The following is a 24,499-nucleotide window of genomic DNA, read 5'->3' as shown; positions in this document are numbered from 1 at the left end:
TAAAGTAAATAGAAAAAAAAATTTAAATTTAATTCTTGACCAGGACCGAACACCTGACCACCGAGTCTACAAACTTCTTTACCCATGGCGTTAACAACCACACCACGACTCACACGTTGCTTCCACGAATATATAGCTTTAAGAACTTCCTTCCGGTTAATTAACAAAATCTATTTTGGCCCATTATGTACCCCCTAATTAGCGTATAAAAATTTACTTCGGTACGATTGTTTGGTATTTAAAACTCCAATTTCTGGCAGAGTTTGAAAATTATAAGTTAATATTAAAGGGAGTTACGGAGTCAGTCGTGTGCGTAGCTCCGGAGTCGAAATTTATCCGTTTTTCAGCTACTATTCCCTCTTTGCCAAAGAAAAATAATTATTTTTATATATATAACACTTTATTCACGTTGAAATATCGAAAAATAAATTTTAAAAAATAAAATAAAGTAAATAGAAAAAAAAAAAAATTAATTCGTGACCAGGTCCGAACACCTGATTACCGAGTCTACAAACTTCTTTACCTATGGCGCTAACAACCACACCACGACTCACACGTTGCTTCCACGAATATATAGCTTAAAGAACTTCCTTCCGGTTAATTAACAAAATCTATTTTGGCCCATTATGTGCCCCCTAATTAGCGTATAAAAATTTACTTTGGTACGATTGTTTGGTATTTAAAACTCTAATTTCTGGCAGAGTTTGAAAATTATAAGTTAATATGAAAGGGAGTTACGGAGTCGGTCGTTTGCGTAGCTCCGGAGTCGAAATTTATCCGTTTTTCAGCTATTATTCCCTCTTTGCCAAAGAAAAATAATTATTTTTATATATATAACACTTTATTCACGTTGAAATATCGAAAAATAAATTTAAAAAAATTAAATAAAGTAAATAGAAAAAAAAAATTGATATTACTTCGTGATCAGGACCGAACCCCTGACCACCGAGTCAGCAAACTTCTTTACCCTTGGCGCTGACAACCACACCACGACACACACGTTGTTTCCACGAATATACCTTAAAAAACTTCCTTCCGGTTAATTAACAAAATCTATTTTGGCCCATTATGTGCCTTTTAATTAGTGTATAAACATTTCCTTTGGTACGATTGTTTGGTATATAAAACTCTAATTTCTGGCAGAGTTTGAAAATTATAAGTTAATGTTATAGGGCAGCGATTCTCAACCTGTGGGGCGCGCCCCCCTAGGGGGGCGCGAGCATACAAGAGGGGTGGCGCGAGAATATTCAAGAGAAAATATTATTTAAAAAAATTGATTAACTGGATGAAGGGAAATCGCACATACACATAGAAAACAAAATACACTTCGACATATTTAATAACTTACTGAAGTGAAACAACTTACTAAATCAAAACCAAGGGTGGCTTTGCTTTGAAGATTTTTCCTAATTTTCTGATTAAGTCTGTGTGGCTGAAATTTTTTCTGTAATATCTTACACCTATCTCTAATATATACCATGCATACTTTTAATTGTAAAATAAAATTTCCTTTATTTTATAGTACAATTTCAAAATTGTAGTTTCTGCGCCTAAGGTTTGCAGGTTCCAAAGGTGAGCCAGATAAAGAAATCACTTTTTCACTTACTCAAATTACCTTCAGAAAAAGCATTAGGACAGGCAAGCACTTTTTAAAAAGGCTTGCTGGTTGGAACAAGTTTCCCGACTATAAAAAGATAGTTGTTTTTAGAGTGTATAATTTGTTTATTGATTTACATTAATAGTTGTTGTGTGAAGTCACTAGCGATTCTCTTGAGTTAACTCATTAGAATTATTCAAGAATTTCTGAGTTGATTTTTTCAAAGGATTAACTATTACGAATTAAATAACCATAATAGAGTTAACTAACCCAACCCATAACTAGTATAAAAATACTCAAATTTACAAGAAAATACCAGAATCGACCACAAAAACACTCATAATCACCACAAAAATAAAAAATACCTGAAAAATTACTTTAAAATGCAAACAATACAAAAAACTTGAAACAAAATATCGCAAACTCTACTAAAGTGCAGAGAACATCAAAATATTATAAAAGTTCAAAAAATACCAAAGTTCCACATTTGCTTAAAATGAAATAAATCAATTGGCATTCAATTCAATCATTCCTTTTTGAGAAATAATATGCTACGTAATGATTTATAATTAACTCTTTTATGGATTTCCCTTTGTTTCCGAAGGTGGCCCACGTGTCCCCAAGTGGCACCGGTGTCGGGCCACCTTGGTGACTTAAAACTATTAATCTGATAGATTAATTTGAATTAAAGTAATGTGGTTAAAGAAAAAGAAATAAACTTTCGGAAAACATATCCTAACTCAAAGTTCTAAGAATTTAAACACATATAAATTACAATATCTTCTCACCCGGAAATCAGAACGACATCTGCAAAAACTTAAATCACTTCATACAATGGAGGCCATTCAATGAAATATTTTACATTTCAGCCTCGTGCACCTCAGATACAAGATTTACAATGCAGCAGGGACATCTTATGGTTCAAAATAAATTTAATTTTACTTTGGGGGGTGGATTACGTTAGAAACACTGGCCACCTTTGACTTACCCACCTTACTTAATCAAAACATACAAAATGTTTTTAAAAAATTAGTAATTTTTAATGACTTCCTTGGGCCTGTCTTGCAGAGCAAAGTTTTTTGAGGTGAGGCTTAATATTAGAAATAGTCACTCTCAGTTTTGTTTCTATATTTAACCATGATCTATATTTTGTCTTCAAAGAAGCCACAGCAGAAAATACAGTTTCACAAAGGTAGGATGTTGAAAATGGTAATAGAATGCGAAATGCCCTTGTTTTTAGTGCAGAAAAATCATCCTCCTGCCCAAAATTCAAATAGTGATTTATTACTAAATTGTATTTTGGTTTTGCCACTTGTCGTGAAGTCTATGAATTTTTCTTCCTCATCAATTGAGAGTCCTTCGGGAGTCTTATGAAAGAGATTACTAACCCACTCTTAATTTGCAATAAGTTTGCCGTCAGCAGGAAAATACTTTTTAAAATTCCTTGCCATCATGGCTAAGTGATTTTCAATGGTTACAAAAAGAACTTTTACATGTTCTTCTTCAGCCTTATAAGTTTTAGTACAATTATCCACATTTGTAAACATTGTTAAGTTTTTTTGCTTTAAATTTCGCCCCACAATTCAAATTTTCCACAAAAAGCATTAACTTTATCACTCGTATCCAACATATGTGTATTTGCTCCTTGGAGTTAAAGATTCAAGTTATTTAATTTCTCGAATATGACGATCAAGTAGCTCAATTTCATCACAAATAAACAATAGTGAAAATCCTCGGTTTCCGTTCTGTTATCTTCTTTTAGGAAAATGGCGATTTCTTCTCTTAATTCATAACACGTTGCAAAAATTTCTCACGTGATAAACATCTTGCCCAGCACTTAAATAGCAACTCTGAATGTACTGAACCCATGTCATTACAAAGAGCGGAAAAGATTCTCGATCTTAGGGTTCTCATTTTTATATAATTTGCAACGGTTACAACCGTAGTTAACACAATATTTAAACCAGCATTTCTTTCGAATCCAAAGCTTTTTTGTGGATTATGCAATGTGTCCAGACACATTGTGGCGATTTTTGTTTTTTACAAGTGCATGTATACTTTCGAAAATTCTGGCTATTGAACGAGCACCATCGGTGCATACTCCTATGCAATATTTGTTTGCCACATTCTATGTTTGCCTCATTCATAACATCATTTAAGATAGTAAATAATGCTAGCGCTGATGCTTTGAGTTCTATGGATTTTCAGAAAAGTAGTTCTGCAACTGACATATTATCACAAAATCAAACATAGGCAATTAAATGAGCATCTTTATTAATATCTGTTGCCTCATCAAACAGTATTGAAAACATTTTGTCACGCACCATCGAGAAAAGCTGACATTACATTTTCAGCTGTATCACCAATTCGACAAGCAACAGTATCATTTGAAAGAGGTATGGACCGTAATTGTTTTGAAAAATTAACTCCAAACACAGTTTCTACAATCTCAATCGCTGCTGGCTTTTATTTTACTTTTGTTTCGGCAGTTAGTTAAAAATAATTTAAAGACAGAATTCAAAATACTCAATATACATTATTTTTGTATACATCTTACTGTAAGTGGGGGGCGCGATGAAAATTATGATTGAAAACTGGGCCGCGAATACTGAAAGGTTGAGAAACGCTGTTATAGGGAGTTACGGAGTGAGTCGTGTGCGTAGCTCCTGAGGCGAAATTTATCCGTTTTTCAGCTATTATTTCCTCTTTCCCAAAGAAAAGTAATTATTTTTATATATATAACACTTTATTCACGTTGAAATATCGAAAAATAAATTTTAAAAAATAAAATAAAGTAAATAGAAAAAATAATTAAAAATTAATCCGTGACCAGGACCGAACACCTGACCACCGAGTCTACAAACTTCTTTACCCATGGCGCTAACAACCACACCACGCCTCACACGTTGCTTCCACGAATATGTAGTTTAAAGAACTTCCTTCCGGTTAATTAACAAAATCTATTTTGGCCCAATATGTGCCCCCTAATTAGAGTATAAAAATTTACTTTGGTACGATTGTTTGGTATTTAAAACTCTAATTTCTGGCAGAGTTTGAAAATTATAAGTTAATATGAAAGGGAGTTACGGAGTCAGTCGTGTGCGTAGCTCCGGAGTCGAAATTTATCCGTTTTTCAGCTATTATTCCCTCTTTGCCAAAGAAAAATAATTATTTTTATATATATAACACTTTATTCTCGTTGAAATATCGAAAAACAGATTTTAAAAAATAAAATAAAGTAAATAGAAAAAAATTTAAAATTTAATCCGTGACCAGGACCGAACACCTGACCACCGAGTCTACAAACTTCTTTATTCATGGCGTTAACAACCACACCACGACTCACACGTTGCTGCCACGAATATATAGCTTTAAGAACTTCCTTCCGGTTAACTAACAAAATCTATTTTGGCCCATTATGTGCCCCCTAATTAGCGTATAAAAATTTACTTTGGTACGATTGCTTGGTATTTGAAACTCTAATTTCTGGCAGAGTTTGAAAATTATAAGTTAATATGAAAGGGAGTTACGGAGTCAGTCGTGTGCGTAGCTCCGGAGTCGAAATTTATCCGTTTTTCAGCTATTATTCCCTCTTTGCCAAAGAAAAATAATTATTTTTATATATATAACACTTTATTCACGTTGAAATATCGAAAAATAAATTTTAAAAAATAAAATAAAGTAAATAGAAAAAATAATTAAAAATTAATCCGTGACCAGGACCGAACACCTGACCACCGAGTCTACAAACTTCTTTACCCATGGCGCTAACAACCACTCCACGACTCCCACGTTGCTTCCACGAATATATAGCTTGAAGACCTTCCTTCCGGTTTATTAACAAAATCTATTTTGGCCCATTATGTGCCCCCTAATAAGCGTATAAAAATTTAATTTGGTACGATAGTTTGTTATATAAAATTCTAATTTCTGGCAGAGTTTGAAAATTATAAGTTAATATTAAAGGTAGTTACGGATTGAGTCGTGCACGTGGCTCCGGAGTCGAAATTTATCCGTTCTTCAGCTATTATTCCCTCTTTGCCAAAGAAAAATAAATATTTTTATATATATAACACTTTATTCACGTTGAAATATCGAAAAATAAATTTTAAAAAATAAAATAAAGTAAATAGAAAAAAAAATTAAAAATTAATCCGTGACCAGGACCGAACACTTGACCACCGAGTCTACAAACTTTTTTACCCATGGCGCTAACAACCACACCACTACTCACACGTTGCTTCCACGAATATATACCTTAAAAAACTTCCTTCCGGTTAATTAACAAAATCTATTTTGGCCCATTATGTACCCCCTTATTAGTGTATAAAAATTTCCTTTGGTGCGATTGTTTGGTATATAAAGTTCTAATTTCTTGCAGAGTTTGAAAATTATAAGTTAATATTAAAGGGAGTTACGGATTGAGTCATGTACGTAGCTCCGAAGTCGAAATTTATCCGTTTTTCTGCTATTATTCCCTTTTTGCCAAAGAAAAATAATTATTTATATATATATATAACACTTTATTCACGTTGAAATATCGAAAAATAAATTTTAAAAAATAAAATAAAGTAAATAGGAAAAAAAAATTAAAAATTAATCCGTGACCAGGACCGATCCCCTGACCACCGAGTCTACAAGCTTCTTCACCCATGGCGCTGTCAACCACACCACGACTCACACGTTGTTTCCACGAATACACCTTAAAAAACTTCCTTCCGTTTAATTAACAAAATCTATTTTGGCCCATTATGTACCCCCTAATTAGTGTATAAACATTTCCTTTGGTACGATTGTTTGGTATATAAAACTCTAATTTCTGGCAGAGTTTGAAAATTATAAGTTAATATTATAGGGAGTTATGGAGTGAGTCGTGTGCGTAGCTCCTGAGGCGAAATTTATCCGTTTTTTCAGCTATTATTTCCTCTATCCCAAAGAAAAGTAATTATTTTTATATATATAACACTTTATTCACGTTGAAATATCGAAAAATAAATTTTAAAAAATAAAATAAAGTAAATAGAAAAAATATTAAAATTAATCCGTGACCTGGACTGAACCCCTGACCACCGAGTCTACAAACTTCTTTACCCAGAACTTCCTTCCGGTTAATTAACAAAATCTATTTTGGCCCTTTATGTGCCCCCTAATTAGTGTATTAAAATTCCCTTTGGTACGATTGTTTGGTATATTAAGATTGAGTTATAAAACGTGAAAATTCGATCATTAGATCAAAATCTATTCAGGGTGGTCTGTTTTATTTTGTACACTATACATCGAGTTCTGTGAACAAAATGTTCTTAAATTCACTCCAAAGATATGATGAAAAAAACTGTGGGTCTAGGTTTTGAATTCACCCAGCTGTAGAGCGGATACCAGCTTGTCAGGGAAATAAGGCGGTAGGTGCACAATGCTGATTTTATTTTAACCATCACTCCTCGTTAGTCATAAATCGTGGAGTCTTAATATTGTTGACCCTCTAGCTCACAATAGACTGTTGGACGAATTTTTTCTGCATATAAATATTTTAAATAAAATTATCTTCGCGCGAATATTTTATTGCTATATCATAATTAGGTTTGCATTAAGGTAAAATGAACGAGAGAAGGCCACACATTTTAAAGGAACTGCAACGTATAGGACCCCTATTACCAAATTCGAGAAGGAAAAAAAATATGTAAAAAAATATTGAAGAGTTAATTTTTAACTCCAGATTCAAATTTTATTTATTATATTAATGAGATTGTTCGAATGAAAAGTTTCTAAAAAAGAACTATTACTTACACTTGCGTCGAGAAACCTTTCAAGGAAAGTTTTCGTAATGTACTTTCGCAGACTTTAAAAAAACAATCCAAAATCATGGTCTTATGCTCGTTATTTGCTTTCCTTTAATTGAGGCCCTTTGAAAAATATTTTCTTATTATTAATTAATATTTTCGCTGAAAGGTTAATATTTGCTTTATTTCGTTTCCTTTGAAAAAGGTTTTCGCTTAATATTTCTGCTAACCTAATCATGACAGCAAACAAAATGCAAAAAATAAGGTTTACAATTTCTTGTTTTTTAACCTAAATAACACTATTTTTAAAAAAGATTTAAAATCATTTAGTTTTCCTTAAGGAGGAAAGGTTGGAAATTGCAATATTTTTACGTCATTGAAAAAAGGTTTTACGCGAACCTTTTCGTGATAATGAAAATGAAGTTAAAACTCAAGGTTGTCGTAAGGTTACATGCTTTCTGGGATAAGCCTAAAAATTCACTGGAAGTTTAACTAAATTTTTTCCGGTTTTAGGATGTTTGTTATTTCTTACATTGTTGTTGTTGTTCATTTACGTCGCACTAGAGCTGCACAATGGGCTATTGGCGACGGTCTGGGAAATATCCCTGAGGATGGCCCGAAGACATGCCATCGCAATTTTGATCCTCTGCAGAGGGGATGGCTCCCGCTTCGGTAGCCCGACGACCTGCACGCGAAGTCGAGCACTTTACGGTAGAACAGTTTAACGAGAATCCATACCGCACACTCTCGGTCCCACACAGGCCTGATCAAGAGGTCACCCACCCGCACAATGACCGTAGCCAGTGATGCCTGACTTCGGTGATCTGCTGGGAACCGTGTCTTAACGATCAGTCCACTGCGGGACATTTTCTAACATTCAATCAATCATCCATTCGAGCGCTGCGATCGCGAATGGGTTGTAAAGAAAGCAACTAAGAATATTATTTATCGTACTGGCATCGAAACATTCGTCACCGATTGACGCAGGTGAATCAACTAAAATCATTCCCACTGCTATAAGTAGATTTTATTTTGGAATGATCGGTGCTTGAAACCAGTGTTAATATTGGAACGCGTCCAAGAGTTTTTAGTATATTCATGAGGAATCTTGCGCGAAGCAGAAACTGGCATGCCAAGCTGTTTGCTTAAAATCAAATGAGAAAACAAAACATTCAACAACAAAACATTCAACTTGGTATAAGTGTAATATGGCATTTTATATTGAACAAGTTTCCATTAATTGTTTCGATGTAATTTTGTTATTGATATGTTTATTTCATTAAGAACTTTGACTGTTATTGTCTTCTTTGTATATTGTGCGCTTACGTGCTATACTGGTTATATCTTGCTAAAAAATAACAGCGGAAAAGTTGTTAAACATACACATCGAAAATTATCTCTACCAGGTAAGATGAGTAATAATTAGATTTGATTATATAATTATCGTTGTTTTACTATAATTTGCTTTATTCTTTCAATCAAGTTAACTGAACTTTAGAAAGCTTTCCGAAGTTGCGGCTAAAAGAATGTTTATGGACGGTGTTTAATACTGAAATGTTTGAATAAATAAAAATACTTGGAATCGGAAGAATTTCGTATAGGTACCTGTGCCAGAAAAGTCGTTAGATTTCGATGGCAACCGGGCATTGACACATGAGAAACTTTAAAAAAAAAAAAAAGAACTTCACTCAAGGGGAAGAACTCGTAAGGATACATTTTGTAGTACCTCAAGGGCATACCACAACATAGGTATATGCTTTTTTAAAGTACAAAAACTCTTTGGTGCCTTAGCAATGGTAGTAAGTGTGATTAGGCCCCAATACAAATATGTTCCCAAATATTAGAACTATGAGTATAAAGTTTTAAATTAAAAGTATAAAGTATAAGTTTTAAGTATATATGAGTATAAAGTTTTAACTTTTTTTCTTCTAATTTGCTGAGTTGCACCAATTTTAATGCCACTGAGTTCTGGGGACTAAAGGCTTCACTCATACAGACTTAACTTTAAAACTTTCACAGAATCTCATTTAGGTGACAATTACTCCTCCATGATCTTCACTCTTTTATTTCATTTCTGTTTGATTTTTTCATTTTTTTTTATCTTAACAACAAGCTAGGCTGATATTAAGTAATCATTTTTAAATTTCTTTACGTCTTCAATTCAGCTATTCTCTGAACATTGTTTACGTCTGTTGGTAGACAATTCCTTTTTCTTTAACAACTACTATTCAATTCCTGCAGATTTTCCATATTTGATACAATAATTTGTTACATTAAAACTTAGATATTTATAAGTAAACAAATTCTGATTGGAGTCAAATATATTTCTAGACTGGATTGATTGAGGTTGAAATTCACTTTTATTCTTGCTCTATGCTTGCATTGAAGGGGCATCAGAAAAGAAAACTTCATTTTTATTTTTCTCACATTGAAATTATTAACTCTATAATTGTGTCAAGTATGTGCTTGCTGGTAGAGCTGAACTGCCTTCTCACATTTTTCTGGAATGATAGAGCATCATCCATATTTTAATTATTTATTTCTTGTTTTATTTGTTTTGAAATGGAGAATCTGCTTTTATAAGAAATTCCTACTTTTTTTACTTTTGAGTCCAATACAGTAGTATAGTCAAGTCAAAGTGGTCTAGTTAATCAAGTCTGGAACCTTATTCATTATGGGCAAGAAAATTCATAGTTAAAAATAGAATGTTTTTATTTTCTTGAAAAATCAACCCCCCTCGAAAAAAAAACAATACTTAACAAAAACTCGATGTCACGATAAATTATACTTATTTAATATCTGTCTATCAAGAAGACATTTGTCCAGGGTTTGTTGATTTAAATCAGCTTGATTTAAATCACGATTTAAATCAAATGATTTTTTTTAGAAAAATCATTGATTTAAATCAAATGATTTTTTTTAAATATATATTGATTTTAAAAGTTAAAAAACAGTGTTTCAATTATTGATACTTTTATTATTTTCTTTTCTTAGTTTTAAAATTTATTTTAAATAAATTGCTACATTAATTAATTTTAGTTAATGAAATTACTTTCTTTCTTTCATGATGTGTGTTAAACTCCAACACATTTGAAATTACATTTTTGAAAATCTATTGGATTCTTGAAATTGAAAGTACAGATTAAAGTAAACATTTAATGCTGTCTTAATGTAGACTTGCATAGCTGTAGAAATGAATTAATAAACATGAATTTTTAAAAAAAAAATGCAAATAATGTTACTTAAAATTCTACCTTTTGATTGAAAAAGCATGGATTTAAAATCTACATTATATTTTATTGATGTAGCATTAAAAATGAATATTTTAATATAAAAATATATAGATTAAATGTTTATTTATTTTTTGATGAATGACTACATTTATAAACACAATCTATTACACTTATTTTGTCATTTTAAAAATCTAGAGGAAAAAAAAGAAATCACAATTTTAAATTCAAATTATGGTTTGCTAATTGAAACTTTGCTTTAATAGTTAAAGTACAGGGGTCTGTCCAAGCCAAATTTACTACCGTTTAGTGGTACCTTCACAATTTCAATGTTAGGAAAAACTAGAATAATTTCACAAAATACTTTTTCTTAAAATTTTATTTTTGTGTCTTGTAAGAAACGATAAATCCATATTTTTACAATATTTTTGTGTTGATTTGTTAATAAAATTTTTTATTTTCGCAAATTATGTTGAAATTTTCACAAAATAAATCTCTCAGAAAAACCTAAACAGACCTGAAAACCTAAAACCCTGAAGTATTTTAAATTCTCTATTTCATCTAGTCTTTAAATTTTAATCATGCATTTGTTCCAAAATGGTTGCCCTGCATTCAAAGCTATGTATTATAACGAAAAATAATTTTAGTAAGTTAGAGCTTCTAAAATATTGTTATAATATAGTTTTAATGTTAATTTAATTTTGACTAAACATTTATAAAGTATTTTTAATCATAAATTAAATTTCTTACCTTGTATTTGAATAAAAAATCAAAAAAATCTGATTTAATTAAAAAAAATCCGATTTAAATCAAAAAAATCACGAACCCTGCATTTGTCACACTGGAGGAGTTCTTTCACAAAATGACTTCATCTAACAGGAGAATTTTACTGTAATTTTGTTTTAATTTTCAAATTAGTTTCATCAATCAAATTTCTGCTTAACTTTAAATATCTTCAAAAGCATAAATTGTGTCTTTGGATAAAAATTAAAGTAAATTTTTATGAGTAAATTGTATTTTGTATATTTTTTAAGCTCTCTATCTTAGCTAAAATTCCTTAGACCCCCCTCCCCCCGAATGAAATCCTTGCTATGTCGCTGGTATAATATATATTTATTGTATGTTCTAGCATTATTCTTAGAAATTATGTTTAAAGGTGTGAGCTATATTTTAAATTTATTGTAATTAATGATTTTTTTAAATTGTCAGTTTTTAATTTCATTATTATTATATAATTCTACTTAGTCAAACAGTTTATTTATTTTAAATTTATTTTATGAATTTAAATTCTTTGCTAAATTTAGTGATAATATATTATGATATATTATCCTTTTAAAACTTTTTCTCCCACATCTTTAGTTTGAAATTAACGAAAAACTACCTATCAAGATTTCATTACATAATTTAATTTCAAATTGTTTGTTTGAACTAAAAATTATTTTCCTATCTTAAGCTTGAAAAGCAAAATCTGTCCCTGATTATGTTTGAAAAAATTTATTTACTCTTTGTTTTGATTTGACTGTAATTGTTTTCACTACCACTAAGCTTTATTAAATATTTTAGTTCTTGCATTTTATTTTTAGATGATTTTGAAGAATGGAACCCTTGGGGAGAGGAGTTCGAAAGAGAAAAACAAAGTTTTAAGTCATTTGTGGTTCAAAAAAGTGTTTCAAAATGGTGGACTAATCAAAGTTTAGATTTCAGAAAACAGTTTTATAAATCTAAAAAAGATCAATCAAATTTATCCTATGAGCCGACCAGTATTGAAATTTGGGGTAAAGCTGCTATAGGTAATATTATATGTTCTGATTAGTATTTCACTGTGGATAACTCTAATAAATCTGATAGTGTTTTGGATATTTTGATCAAATATTTTATTTTTTTACTTAAATGCAAATATTGTATCAAATGAAATTTTTTTTGAATGTTAAATAAAGTTAATAGGTTTAGTATTTGAAATAGAAATTTTTCATGCAAAATTATTTGTAGTGCAGTAATTTCTAATCTATTATTAGCAAAATAATTTTTCCAATATTTTATAGTTAATTTGTTGTTTCTGAATAAGAGCCAATAAATTTTGGAAAATTTTCGTAAGCGGAAGGATGGCTTATATTCGGATCCACTAACTTTGAAAAATTCCAGGAGGATATCGTCTGCAGAAATAAAACTCCATTTGTTGAGCATTGCAATAATCCTTTAAGTGTATATAATCAATATAAATCTGTTAACGATAATCAATATATATCGTGAAATATGCATCTAAAAAAAAAGAAAAAAACATAAAATAATAGTTAAAATAGAATGCCTAAATACAAGAATTCAGGGCCTATGCTAACCATTCGCAACCTTGCTTTGATTTGTTTAAAGCACTGGAATGGACATATTCATAGCTGGTGTTGAGAAATCTAGCAGTAAATTAGCTTTGATTTGAAATTTCTCCACTAGAGGGCTGATATTCTATGCAGTAGAACCAGTCTACCCTTAAACCACCAAATAGTAAGCATCGGCTTGCATTGGTTGTATTGTAATGTTTAACTTTTAAATAATCTGAAGGGGTCCACCCTTAAAACATGGAACTTGTTTTGTTTAAATAAAAATTTGTTTTGTTTTCATTATTGATTGCACTTCCCTTTGTGCTTAGCTGGCACTACCCTGAAATTTCGAAAAATTCTCTGCAAAAACATCAGTTTTAACCAAAATCCCCAGAATTACTTGGAAATGAAAAAGTGAGACTGTAAACAAAAACTGAAAGAAAGAGAAGTGGGTGAGAAAAGAATGCACCTTTTTATTTCCAAGCATAGTATTCCTTGTTTTTTTTTTTTTTTTTAACGTCTCATATGCGAGCTTTGAATTTTGGTTGAATATAAAAATAACAATTGTACTCTTCGGCTTGTACACAGATGGGCTTATATTCGAAAATTTTCAATATTATGATTATTTATATTTTCAACATTCATTTTATCAAACATGTTATTGATTATAATTGATATTTTATGATTGGTACCGTTTTAACGCCCCTCTCCAAAAATGCATATTTTTCATCAAAATTTGAGGGAGCATTTAATTGGTATTTTACAGTAAGAGAATATAATGAGCAAGAACATTTTTTGGCTTTAAAGAAACCTTTAAGGAATGTTTTTCTTCTTTTTTCTATTCATTGTCAGTAGTGATTATTTTACTTAATGATTTTTACATTGAATACAATTTGTTTTCTTCTAACAATTATATTTTTATCCGTAGTTTATTTATTGGTGATTTTTCAGGGCTCTATCTATGGGAACACATTCTTGGAGGAAAGTTGGAAAATAAAATGGATGGAATATGGAGCTATGGTTTCAAAAGAATTGATAATCTAAAATTAAAGTAAACATTAATTCACTTTATAAAATTTTTACTGATATTTTTAGTGATAATAATGTTAATAATTTTCTACAACAAATAAATTAAAATTTCTTTTGATATTCAAAATATGAAGTGTAGCCTCTATTTGGGTTGTTCATACTTAGTGCTATTTTAGTTAAAATAACTAGAAATTTTAAGCTCCCTATTTTTACGAAACAAAATTATGAAATTCATTATTACCAATGACTCCAAAAAAGTATGAAAATATAGTTAACTAGTAAGGGTTTACAAATCTTGGATACTAGGTCATCATGGCATCTAAAATGTTGTAGCTGGTGTCAAGTATTTTAATAAAATGTAATATTAACATTAAATTAACCATCTAAGTTGCTCTGTACTTTCCATTCTATAAAATGTTGGCTCCTAGAAATTTGTCCCGGCTTCTTGAAAGCTTGTATTTTTATAGACGCCTGTTAATTACGTTTTGGAGATAATAATATAGTGCACATTTAATTGGAGAAATATTGAAATTTTTGACATAGCCTAATTATTTAGAACAGTTAAATAAAAATTTTGTCTAGTCCCAAATCATAACATAAAATTAACAACACCATTTTTCCTCATGTAAACTTTCAAAAGTTCTTACAGCTTAAATTGTGCCTGTTCATTTCTTTGTTTTGCAATTCTTAATTTATCTTTTACTGGTCAATTGAAAATTTGGTATTATTTTATTTATTAAATGCACTTTTTACATATAGTTTTATTTTTTAGGTTCAGAACTGGACCCGGAGTTATTGTTTCAAAAGCTCCTAATGATGTACAAAATTTGTTATTAATACTGAATGGTAGAAGTGAAGACAAAATTGCATTTGCAAAAACATGGCTTGATGTTTTGCCACAATTTCATAGTTTACGATCTGTTCTTTTGTTCATGCTTGGTGATGAACAATGTAGAAATGACTGGTTGATTCCTTATATGGCTAGATCTGGTGGACTTATAAACATGACTTTTATAGTTTACGATTCACCTCTTGCAAATAACATCGATATTTTCCAATGGCCGTTGGGAGTTGCCACGTAAGCTCTTAGCTTTGTAAAACTTGAAATTTTTTCTATTCTTTTAAAATATACAATGTACACTAATTGTTTTGAGCAGTTTATATCCATGCATTAATGGAAGCTTTTATTGTAGTTATTGTATTGCATCATCACTTTATTAGAAATATTACAGTTTGTTCTAAAAATAAAATGTTAATAGTGGAACAGTGTTTCAAGCCCACTGATGTCTTTATATTATTGGATTGATAATCTAATGCTTCGAGCTTAAAGCATAGGTTATCTGGTATTTCAGCATGATCCCTCTTTCACTGTCCTCGTAGCTTTTACCCTTAAATCATCTGCTATTTTTTGTGCGTATTGTTATGTGTTATTAGTTATTTTATTAGTAAACATGGATACATTATTTGTAAAAAGTGAAGTATTAAGTATACTGTAAAGTATTGTAAATTAAAATGTAAAACTTAAAGTATAAAGTAAAGTGTAAAGTAAAAGGTAAAGAATTGTAAAGGAAAAGTAACTAAAATTTATTTTTTCAATAAATAAAAATGAAGCATACTTTGTTGAAATAGCATAAATATATAAACTTCATAAGAAGAATTACCTAAATACTGTTTATTTTTTAAGTAAAATGATCCAACAATTTTTAAAATAATATTTTAATAGTGCAATCATGCCCATTGACATCTGACCTTGGAATGAGTTAGCAAGTAAAGCAAGCTTCATTTCTACCATTGAAGGTTGTACTGTATCAGTAATCCAGTAGTATATAGAGATCAGGGTTCAGGCTCCCAAATTTATTAGTACAACCCTCTAAATGTCGAGGAAGAATGTTGAAAAACCAGTTATAGTAGAACCCATGTAAGTCAATTATTTGTGGTACTATATTTAAGTGGCCAACTTAGACAGGTGGTCAACATATTGAGAGGTGAGAGAAACATTGTTTCTTTCTTTCTTTTTTTAAAAATAATTTCTTATATTCATCTTATTCACATATTTTTCATATTACTAATCAAACTAAAGATCAGTTTTTTAACGTGATTCTAAAATTTTATTTGGCAAATGCTTTTGTATCTTGAGAAATAAGATTAATTTCGGAATGAATAAATTAACTATTAATTTCATTAGTTAAAAAAAAATTCCATATTTTCTAGTGATGCAAGTTATATGCCAGTTAAATTTAACATGATATTTATTTCAAACTTTTAAAATTCATTTTGTTATATTTACAAGCCGATTGTTATATTTCTTTGTTACAGAAGCCTTAATGGTTTTACTATATAGAAAGAGTTTTATGTTAATTTTCAATATTTCACCAATTAAGTCAAATTTTAATAAATGACTTAGTATAGGAAGTTCCCTGAAAATTTTTTTGGTCATTTCAGGAAGGGCTTAGAATGACACTCAATTACACATTATACCTATTTCTGTGATCAGCATGCAAGATAGACAGGTGTCTGGTTACAGAGGTTATGCTCCCTTTTGTTATATAGGAAAAATTTGGCTCCCGATATTTAGGATCAACTACAAGACAAGCGATCAATTTACAAGAGTGGTCAATTTGACAGATTTTTCTGTATGTGGAAAAGGAAATTGATTGTAATATAAGAGGGCATTTTTTGAGACAAGCACCTTTGTACCTTTTATTACTTTAAGTTTTTTTTTTTTTTTTTGACAAAATTGATTACTGTTTTATAAGGATCTGTTTTATACATGGGTGAAAGTACTTCCATCTTGTAATAAAATAAAAGATAGAAATTAGGACAAAAAATGTTTTTTTTTGCCCAGCATTCTCTGAGAATATATTGGGGATATTTCCAGAGACACAGAACAGTTCGGGTTCAATTTCGTGCTCAATTCGGGTTCAATTGCAATTTCCTGCAGTTCTTATTCCGTATGTAGGGAGAAACTGTCCCCACTTTCAATAAATAATTTATTGTGGAAAAAATGTTAAGAATATGACTTTGGCTCATGTGTGAATTTCTACTCTAGGATTCTCGTAGCCATCTGTTATTGCAATTAGCCACAGTTGTCTAGATAGTCATGATGGCTGATAAGGTGACAGCTGAAATTGGAATATAGCAACTTAATTGTGTGTTTCATTTTCATTTAACCACTGTTTTCTTGATCATTGAAGTTGGTTTAATCAGTTACTTATTCTAACAATTTGTTTAATAATTTTTTTATGATGAATTCCGATAAATTTGTTAAAATAGGAAAAAATGATTTTGATGATAAATCTGTAAAAAATAAATGGAGATGGTTGCACCATAAAGATTCTAAAGACCGTCTGTTTACCAAATAGTGTCAGAAGATTCAAGAAGCCAGATGTTATTTGTTCAAAAAAGCTCAAGTATGCAAAGAACAAAAAAAGTGCTCACCAAACACTACCGAGACAAAGACCACATAAATCGATTGGCTTGCCAGGATTTAACTTAAACATTGCCTGGGTCATCCACAGTGATTGCTCTGTTGTCATTGTCTGACAGAATTATGGATCTAAAAGTGATTATTACTGCATTTATCAGCGAAAATGGCTTGCCTTTTTCAATTGCACCAAAGTTGATTGATTTAGTAAATGTTTGGTGCGAAGACAAACTTGCTCTAAAACACATTTTCTCTGTCCAGATCTGCTACTACATATATAACTATGTGCAGTGCTGCGAAATGTATGTGTGCAGAATTGGTAAAGAATTTAAAAGGGAAACATTTCCCCCCATCAATCTGGAGGAAGCTACCAATGATGCTGCAGACAAAGTAATAAATAACTCAATGTGTTATTTTGATGACAGATGAAAAATTTTAGTGACTAATTTTTTTAGGTTGAAGGAAGAAAACATAGCCACTTCAAAGAATATTTTTTGTAAGTTATTTGAATTAAGAAAATGACCTCTCTTCCCAGCAGGTAATAAGTTGCTTGGTTGATAATTGTTCAACTAGGAAAGTATATGAAACTTCAATGCGAAAGGAGAATGAATTTCTGTAAGATATATATATATATATATATTGTTCATAATGCTAGTAATGCTGCTAAGCAGTTTTGCACTTATTTTGTCTATTATGTTGAAAATATTTACAGTAAAATCACTATATTCAAGACTTCAAAACTAAAATCTTATTTTTTTGGAACGCAATGTCATTTGAAATTTGATGTTGCAAGGAATGGGATTTGGCTATCCTACTAGATTCTTCTACCTTTCCCAAGTTTGTGACGGATTTGCTTTACTGAATGATGCCCCTTTTTACTGCTCATTTTTAATATATGAAGACCAAGAAAAAATGCATTGTATGTTGGAGCCATCTATACTTCTAGGGAGGTTTCTCCTGTGCAAAGATTGAAATCTTGAAGTTAATGTGCAGCATTGGGAAGTAAAAAAATTCAACAGCTGGTCAAAAGCGAAAAAATAGTATTTTATTAGTACTTCTTAATCCTAGAGAAAAATACTTGTTTTTAGTTAAATTTTATCAATGAATTCTTCTTAAATTTAATTCCTTCCTGAAAAAATTCAAGAAGGATCTTCCAATGATGCAGTTGGTTCATGAAGAAGTGTTCTTTATTTGAAAAGAATTTCTTTGTTTATGTAACTGGAATACATACCAAGATAAAGAGTTAAGAAACTTCTTTAACTTGATGTGAAAGGCATTTCTAAACAAAGAAGAGATAAATATTTAGATATTGGAGTCTTGCTCACAGGGTGCATAGCGTTTTTAAAAAGTGCTTAAAGTTGTTTATTTTTAATTTTCGTTTATTTTAAAACCCTTAAAGGTGCTTCTTTTTATTGGGTGTTTGGCTATGTACCCTGAGTTCACATAATGAGATAAGACCTAAAGCCATCTTATTTTAAAAGATTTTTATAACAAACTAAAAGATGCATTTGTGATTTGCAGTATTTATTTGTTACACAATCTTCCCCTCCAAAATAAAACACTTCTTTATTTATCTTGCCTGAACCCTGCAGTCAGAAGACAAGAGTTTTCTCATCTCAGCATTCTCATTTATTGTTTTCAGTAAGCTAGCTGAAGCTCTTCCCCTTGTCTTGCGAAAGGAAAAAGTTCAAACTTTTCTTGCATTGATAAACTTAAAAATAATGAAAGTGCACTGAAATATTTTTTACTTTCTGTATGCTGAAAGCTTTACAGTAGTATAAAAGAGATTTTCAATATCATGGAAGATGTTGCTGCTGGTGATAGGTCAGTTTTGAAACTGAAAACTATGAAGCAACATCTATAATCAGATATAACTTACGAAAAATATCATTAATTGATTTAAGGCGTACTTCTTTGTTGAGCAAATGTGTTCATTACCCTTACAAATCCTATAAAGATTACTTAGTTAAATAAAAAGTAAGTGGGTTTCACATTTTTTTGGGAAAAAAGCTTCAAAATTCTGTAATGCAGTAAACACTAAAGTTGGAGGTGGAGACACAAAGAAAATCATGTCTCTTTCTAGTGTAGCAGCAGAGCCTGTAAATGTTCCAATTTCGTCAAATGGCAAGCACTTGGAGCCTTCAACAACTAATGAGAATGTTTCCAACAACTTAAAAAAAAGTTCACTAAATAGTCCTAAAAAAAGATTAGCGAAATAAAGATATTTTTTCTTCTAAAAAATGTTAAATTATTATATTGTCAATTATGTTCTTTGAAAGCTTTTTTTAGTTTCATTTGTAAGTTTGGAGTACCCTTCATTCGTCATAGTTGTTTTGTTATTCTTCTTATTTACTTAACATGGATTTTTATAAGAGATATGCTTTTTTTGTTATATTTAAAGGAGTATTGCTTAATGTTAATTGGTTTAATTTAGGTTTTGCTGTGAGGAAAACAATTTAAATATAATATTAAGTATGAAAACTCCTATAGCTTAGTATATATATTTTTTAATATTCATAAATAATGTCATTTTCAATTTTAAAAAATCAGTGAAATTTTGATACTTTATATTTCGAAAAATGTTTCTTATTAAACTTTGAAATGATAGTTATTAATTTTACAACCATTTCCAAAAATTATTCGAAAGTGCAAATGCTTCATGAAATAGGCTTTATTAGGTTATTTATCAATAAATATTTTCCAATTAGATTCAACCTAAAATATTCAACCAATTAGGTACTGCAAATAGAAAAAATAATCATAAATAATTATTGCAAATAAATTCTTTTGTTATTATTATTTTTTGTAAAACCTTGGTGTCTACAGTTTTATTAATTGTAAATATGTAAAATAATGTTTTCAAGGTAGAAGCAAATTAAGTTTGTCAATAATAATGTTGCATAGTAAAATTTATTAAATGTTCAGAAATAATGTTATTTTCAAATGTATTAGTGATACTAAATACTTTTTAGAAGTCTTCTATAAAATGAATGTTTAGTAATTTTTTAACAATAAACCAAAAATATTGTTACTACTAAGGAACTGTAACTTATTAGAAAATGTAAATGCTATATGAAGTATCCTTTATTAGATTATTCATTGACAAATATTTTCCAATTGAAAAATATTCAAATAATAAAGTATTGTCTAAATTTTATTGCAAATAGATTATTTTATTATTTTTGTAGAACCTTGGTGTTTACAGTTATATTAATTGTAAATATGTAAAGAAAATTGTTAAGGTAAGAAAATTATGTCTAAATATTCATATTTTTCAGTAAAATAGTTTTAAATATTCAAATTAAAAAAGTTATGTGAATATTAAAGACATTTTTGATACTTACTATTCTTTAGATATCTTAATTACTCCTTGAAGTCAATGGTGAAGTATTGTTTTGATCTGGGATATTGTTAGTATAAAAATATCAAAATGTAACTTATTGGAAGATGTAAATATTCATGGTAATTATACTTTGTCAGATTTATTATTCATAAATACTTCTGAATTCATTCAAAGTCATTATGTATATTTCATTGCAGATAAATTATTAGATATAAAATTATTTTTTTGTTGAACATTTATCTTCACTGTTTAACATTTAGAAGTAATTAGTTCTTTTGTCAAAAATATAAAAGCTGGTTAAATTTATATTATTAATCATACATAATTAAGATTCTTTATATATAGATAATATCATATTTGAACTGAAACAGATTTGATTATTTTTCAAAAATGTTTCAAATAACCATGTTGAATAACTGTCAGTTAAAAAAATCTTACAAAAATTTTCAGTCTTAGTTCCAACTGACTACTTTCACCCATGGTTTTATGTTGTAGATTTTAAAAAAGAATATTCTCTTACAGATACAGAGGGTTTCCAAAAGTTGATCCAAAAAAGCTTGATTTAGAAAATACAAGACCTTACATATGCAATTTCTTAGGTTCTATCTATCCTCGTTCTTCCCGGGAAAAATTAATGAAAGTAATTCAGCATCACAACTTAACCCAGTATTGTTTTATCAAAGCTAGATATGAGTATGTATATTTTACTGTTTACTTATCCATTCATTTTTCTGTTATCCATTCAATTTTTTCCTCAGTATTAGGTAACCCTTTATACTAATGCTATGTTTTTATGGTATACAGTTATGCACTAAAAATATACTTAAAAAATAAAATAAAAAACTATATCAATATAACTTTGATAGTTTTTTAGATAGGGTAAAGTGTTGTACTTTGGGAAAAAGACAAATTTATTAAAAGTCTAATGACGACATCAGCATTATTTTTATTTCTAAATCTGACCTTAACCGATATACGACATCACAGCAAAAGTTGAAACCAAAGATTTGAAATAATGTCTTGGTTAGAGAAAGTTAATTTCATCATTCAAAAGTAAATTTTAATTTTATTTTCAAATTAATTAATAAAACGGTTGTGTGATTTATGATTAGACAAAGGAATATCCTTAAATTGTTATATTTCATTGTTTATTCACGGGCAAATTTTAAACAATTTAAATAAAAGTTTCTTTTTCTAAATAAAACTTTCCACAAATATTAATTATTTTTTTCGATTTCAAAAATGTTATTACTAGAAATTTATAAAAATTCTTTGAATATTTCAAATTATGAATTTTATATGAGATTTTCAATATCAAGTCAACCATTCTTTAAAATTTCCTCTTTAAACACAGTATATCTTGAAATCAGGCCCACAATAAACTTCAAAAGTTAACAACTATTAAAATAATTGTTATAATTTTAAATGTATAATTATAAACTAATATTTTTACCATTTGTTATCTCAAACAATGTTTTTTTTTTTTTTTTTTTTTTTTTTTTTAAATAGTCTTTTCAACATACAATATATATGTTTATATTAATACAGGGTTTCCTGTAACTATTCTCTTTAATCTATGTTTGTAGAATGTTTGTCATAAGTGAATTGAAAAATTATACAAATTTGAAGTTACAAGCAATATCTAGGAAAATAACAAAAAGTTACTAAAACCTGAAAAATTGCTTTTGAGAAAATACTCATGTTAATGTTTCTTTAGATTTTTATATTGATTTTTTTTCTTAAAGATAAATTTGAGGCTTCTATTGTGTATTTTTATTTCACTTCATTTTTGACATGGATTCTAATAGTAGGTATTAAGGAAGGTGATATCAGAAAACTCCATTTAATTATCTCCCCAATAGATGCAAATTATATGACTGGGGTGGCATGATTCAAATAAGTTTAGGAATCCCTTGTTTAGATAAATAAATTTATGATTCGGTTTCTTAGGGTACTATTACACTCTTTTTGCTAAACAGTAAATTATTAATATAGATAAATTATTTATCACAATTCTGAATAAATAAAATTTTGTTTCTTTGCTAATTAAAAAATTGATTTAACCAGAAAATAATTTTTTTCTGAATAGAATTTGAAGTTTTATTTGTTTTGCAAAATAGTGAAAGATTTTATTTTACCAATCAGTCTATTTTATAGTCACATTTCTTATGATTGAATTACTTATTAAATACATTACATTTTAATGTTTTCTGTTGTTATTCTAACAAAAATGCAGCAAATACATTGCCTAAAATCTTTAAAATCTTTTTTAAAATTAGGTGGCAGCCTCGTGAAACAAAGAATTCTTTGCTATTGTATGTGCAGAGTTTACGCCTTTCTGATTTAACATTAAATCCTGTTGGAATGAATAGCGAATGCTATCGCATTTATGAAGCTATGGCATTTGGTTCCATACCAGTTGTTGAAAATGTGATGACTCCAGGAATGTGTGGTGGTCCAAAATCCCCTCTTCGTTTGTTGAAAGCATTTAATGCTCCATTAATTTACATAAATGATTGGTCTGAGTTGCCATATTTAATTTCCCAAGAATTACGAATGACTCTGGAAGAAAAAGTAAAACGAAGAATTAAAATTATTGAATGGTATGAGAATTTCAAATTGCATTTAAGGAATCAACTCATTTCTATTATTAAAGATCATATTTCTGAGAGATGATAAAAAGCTTATAATTTATTTTAAATTGTGCACAAGTTGTAGTTGACTGAGTTTAAACTTTTTATATAAAATTACCTCATATGAAAAACATTCTTTTTTTATACGTGGAATACTGCAGTGAGTATTCTATATATCACAGAATACTATAAGTTTATTATTGTTGTGTTAAGCTGTAAACTAGTTTTACAAACTTTATTTCATTTTGATTAATTGTTTATATTTCATTTGGATATCAGATGTACAAAATTTATAATTTTTCCACTAGTAATGTAAAATGTTTTTGTACATTGAATTTTTTCGCTCAGATTTGTTAATACTTTTACCAAAAGACTAATAATTTTTTATATTTTTAGCTTACAATAAAATGAATTTTTATAAAATGGAATTTCTATTATTTATAATTATCAGCGATCTGTTAATTTCTTGTTAAATATTCAGTAAGGTGAGAAGAACAATGCAGTTTATTTTGTGAAAAATGACCTATATACTAGTTGTTCTAGAATGACTGCTCCTAATATATCAAAATCTGTTTTATTGCCCTAGAAAATAGATGTGAGTTGAAAGGCTATTATTTGAAGCACCTTCCAGTTTTCAATTGCAATGAAAAATTACCTTTATTATTACTTTTTATATATTTAGCATATGATATATTTTATTTTTTTAAGTGCCGTGTTTCAAGTGTAATATGTAAGAATAATTTAATAGTGCTAAAAGTAGGAAAAAAGCCTCCCTGCACATGCAGTAAGTAATGAACTTGGTTTTATTTTTGTAAAATAGCATTAAAATTCATTAGAAAAGTAAAAAACCAAAGGCCAAATGGCCGTAAAAACGACAGCTACAGAAAATGGTGTGAGTGTACCATGGAATTATACCGTGCCAAGCCATCAAAAAGTGATAACTCAAATTTGAAATTAGCGTATTATTTTAAATATATAAAATAAACTAGTGGCGATGGCTAAAAAATGCTAGATAACCAGCGAAAAACGATCAGCAAACGACATAGATTTACGATGGAGTAGTTTAGAATCGAGCTTGTTAAAAAGAATGCAAAATTTGCCTGTCATAATAATATCAAAATTTAAATACTATGTGGAAATGACCAAAAAACGAT

General features: G+C 29.3%; 1 protein-coding gene across 1 annotated transcript; it reads left to right on the top strand.

Annotated features, from left to right (window-relative positions):
• Positions 1-8,390: 8,390 nt before the first annotated feature.
• On the top strand, positions 8,391-23,768 carry LOC107455480 (ribitol-5-phosphate xylosyltransferase 1). Its single transcript, XM_016073062.5, has 6 exons — positions 8,391-8,780; positions 12,188-12,394; positions 13,868-13,967; positions 14,718-15,023; positions 21,235-21,405; positions 22,992-23,768. Exons 1-6 carry the CDS (start codon positions 8,642-8,644, stop codon positions 23,386-23,388), a joined length of 1,320 nt encoding a protein of 439 aa, XP_015928548.1. The 5' UTR covers positions 8,391-8,641; the 3' UTR covers positions 23,389-23,768.
• Positions 23,769-24,499: the final 731 nt, after the last annotated feature.

Source organism: Parasteatoda tepidariorum, chromosome 11 (assembly GCF_982258835.1).
Source record: "Parasteatoda tepidariorum strain Cologne lab strain chromosome 11, Ptep-v5.0, whole genome shotgun sequence".
NCBI classification, from domain to species: Eukaryota; Metazoa; Arthropoda; class Arachnida; order Araneae; family Theridiidae; genus Parasteatoda; species Parasteatoda tepidariorum.
This window is presented reverse-complemented; position numbering and strand designations above follow the sequence as displayed.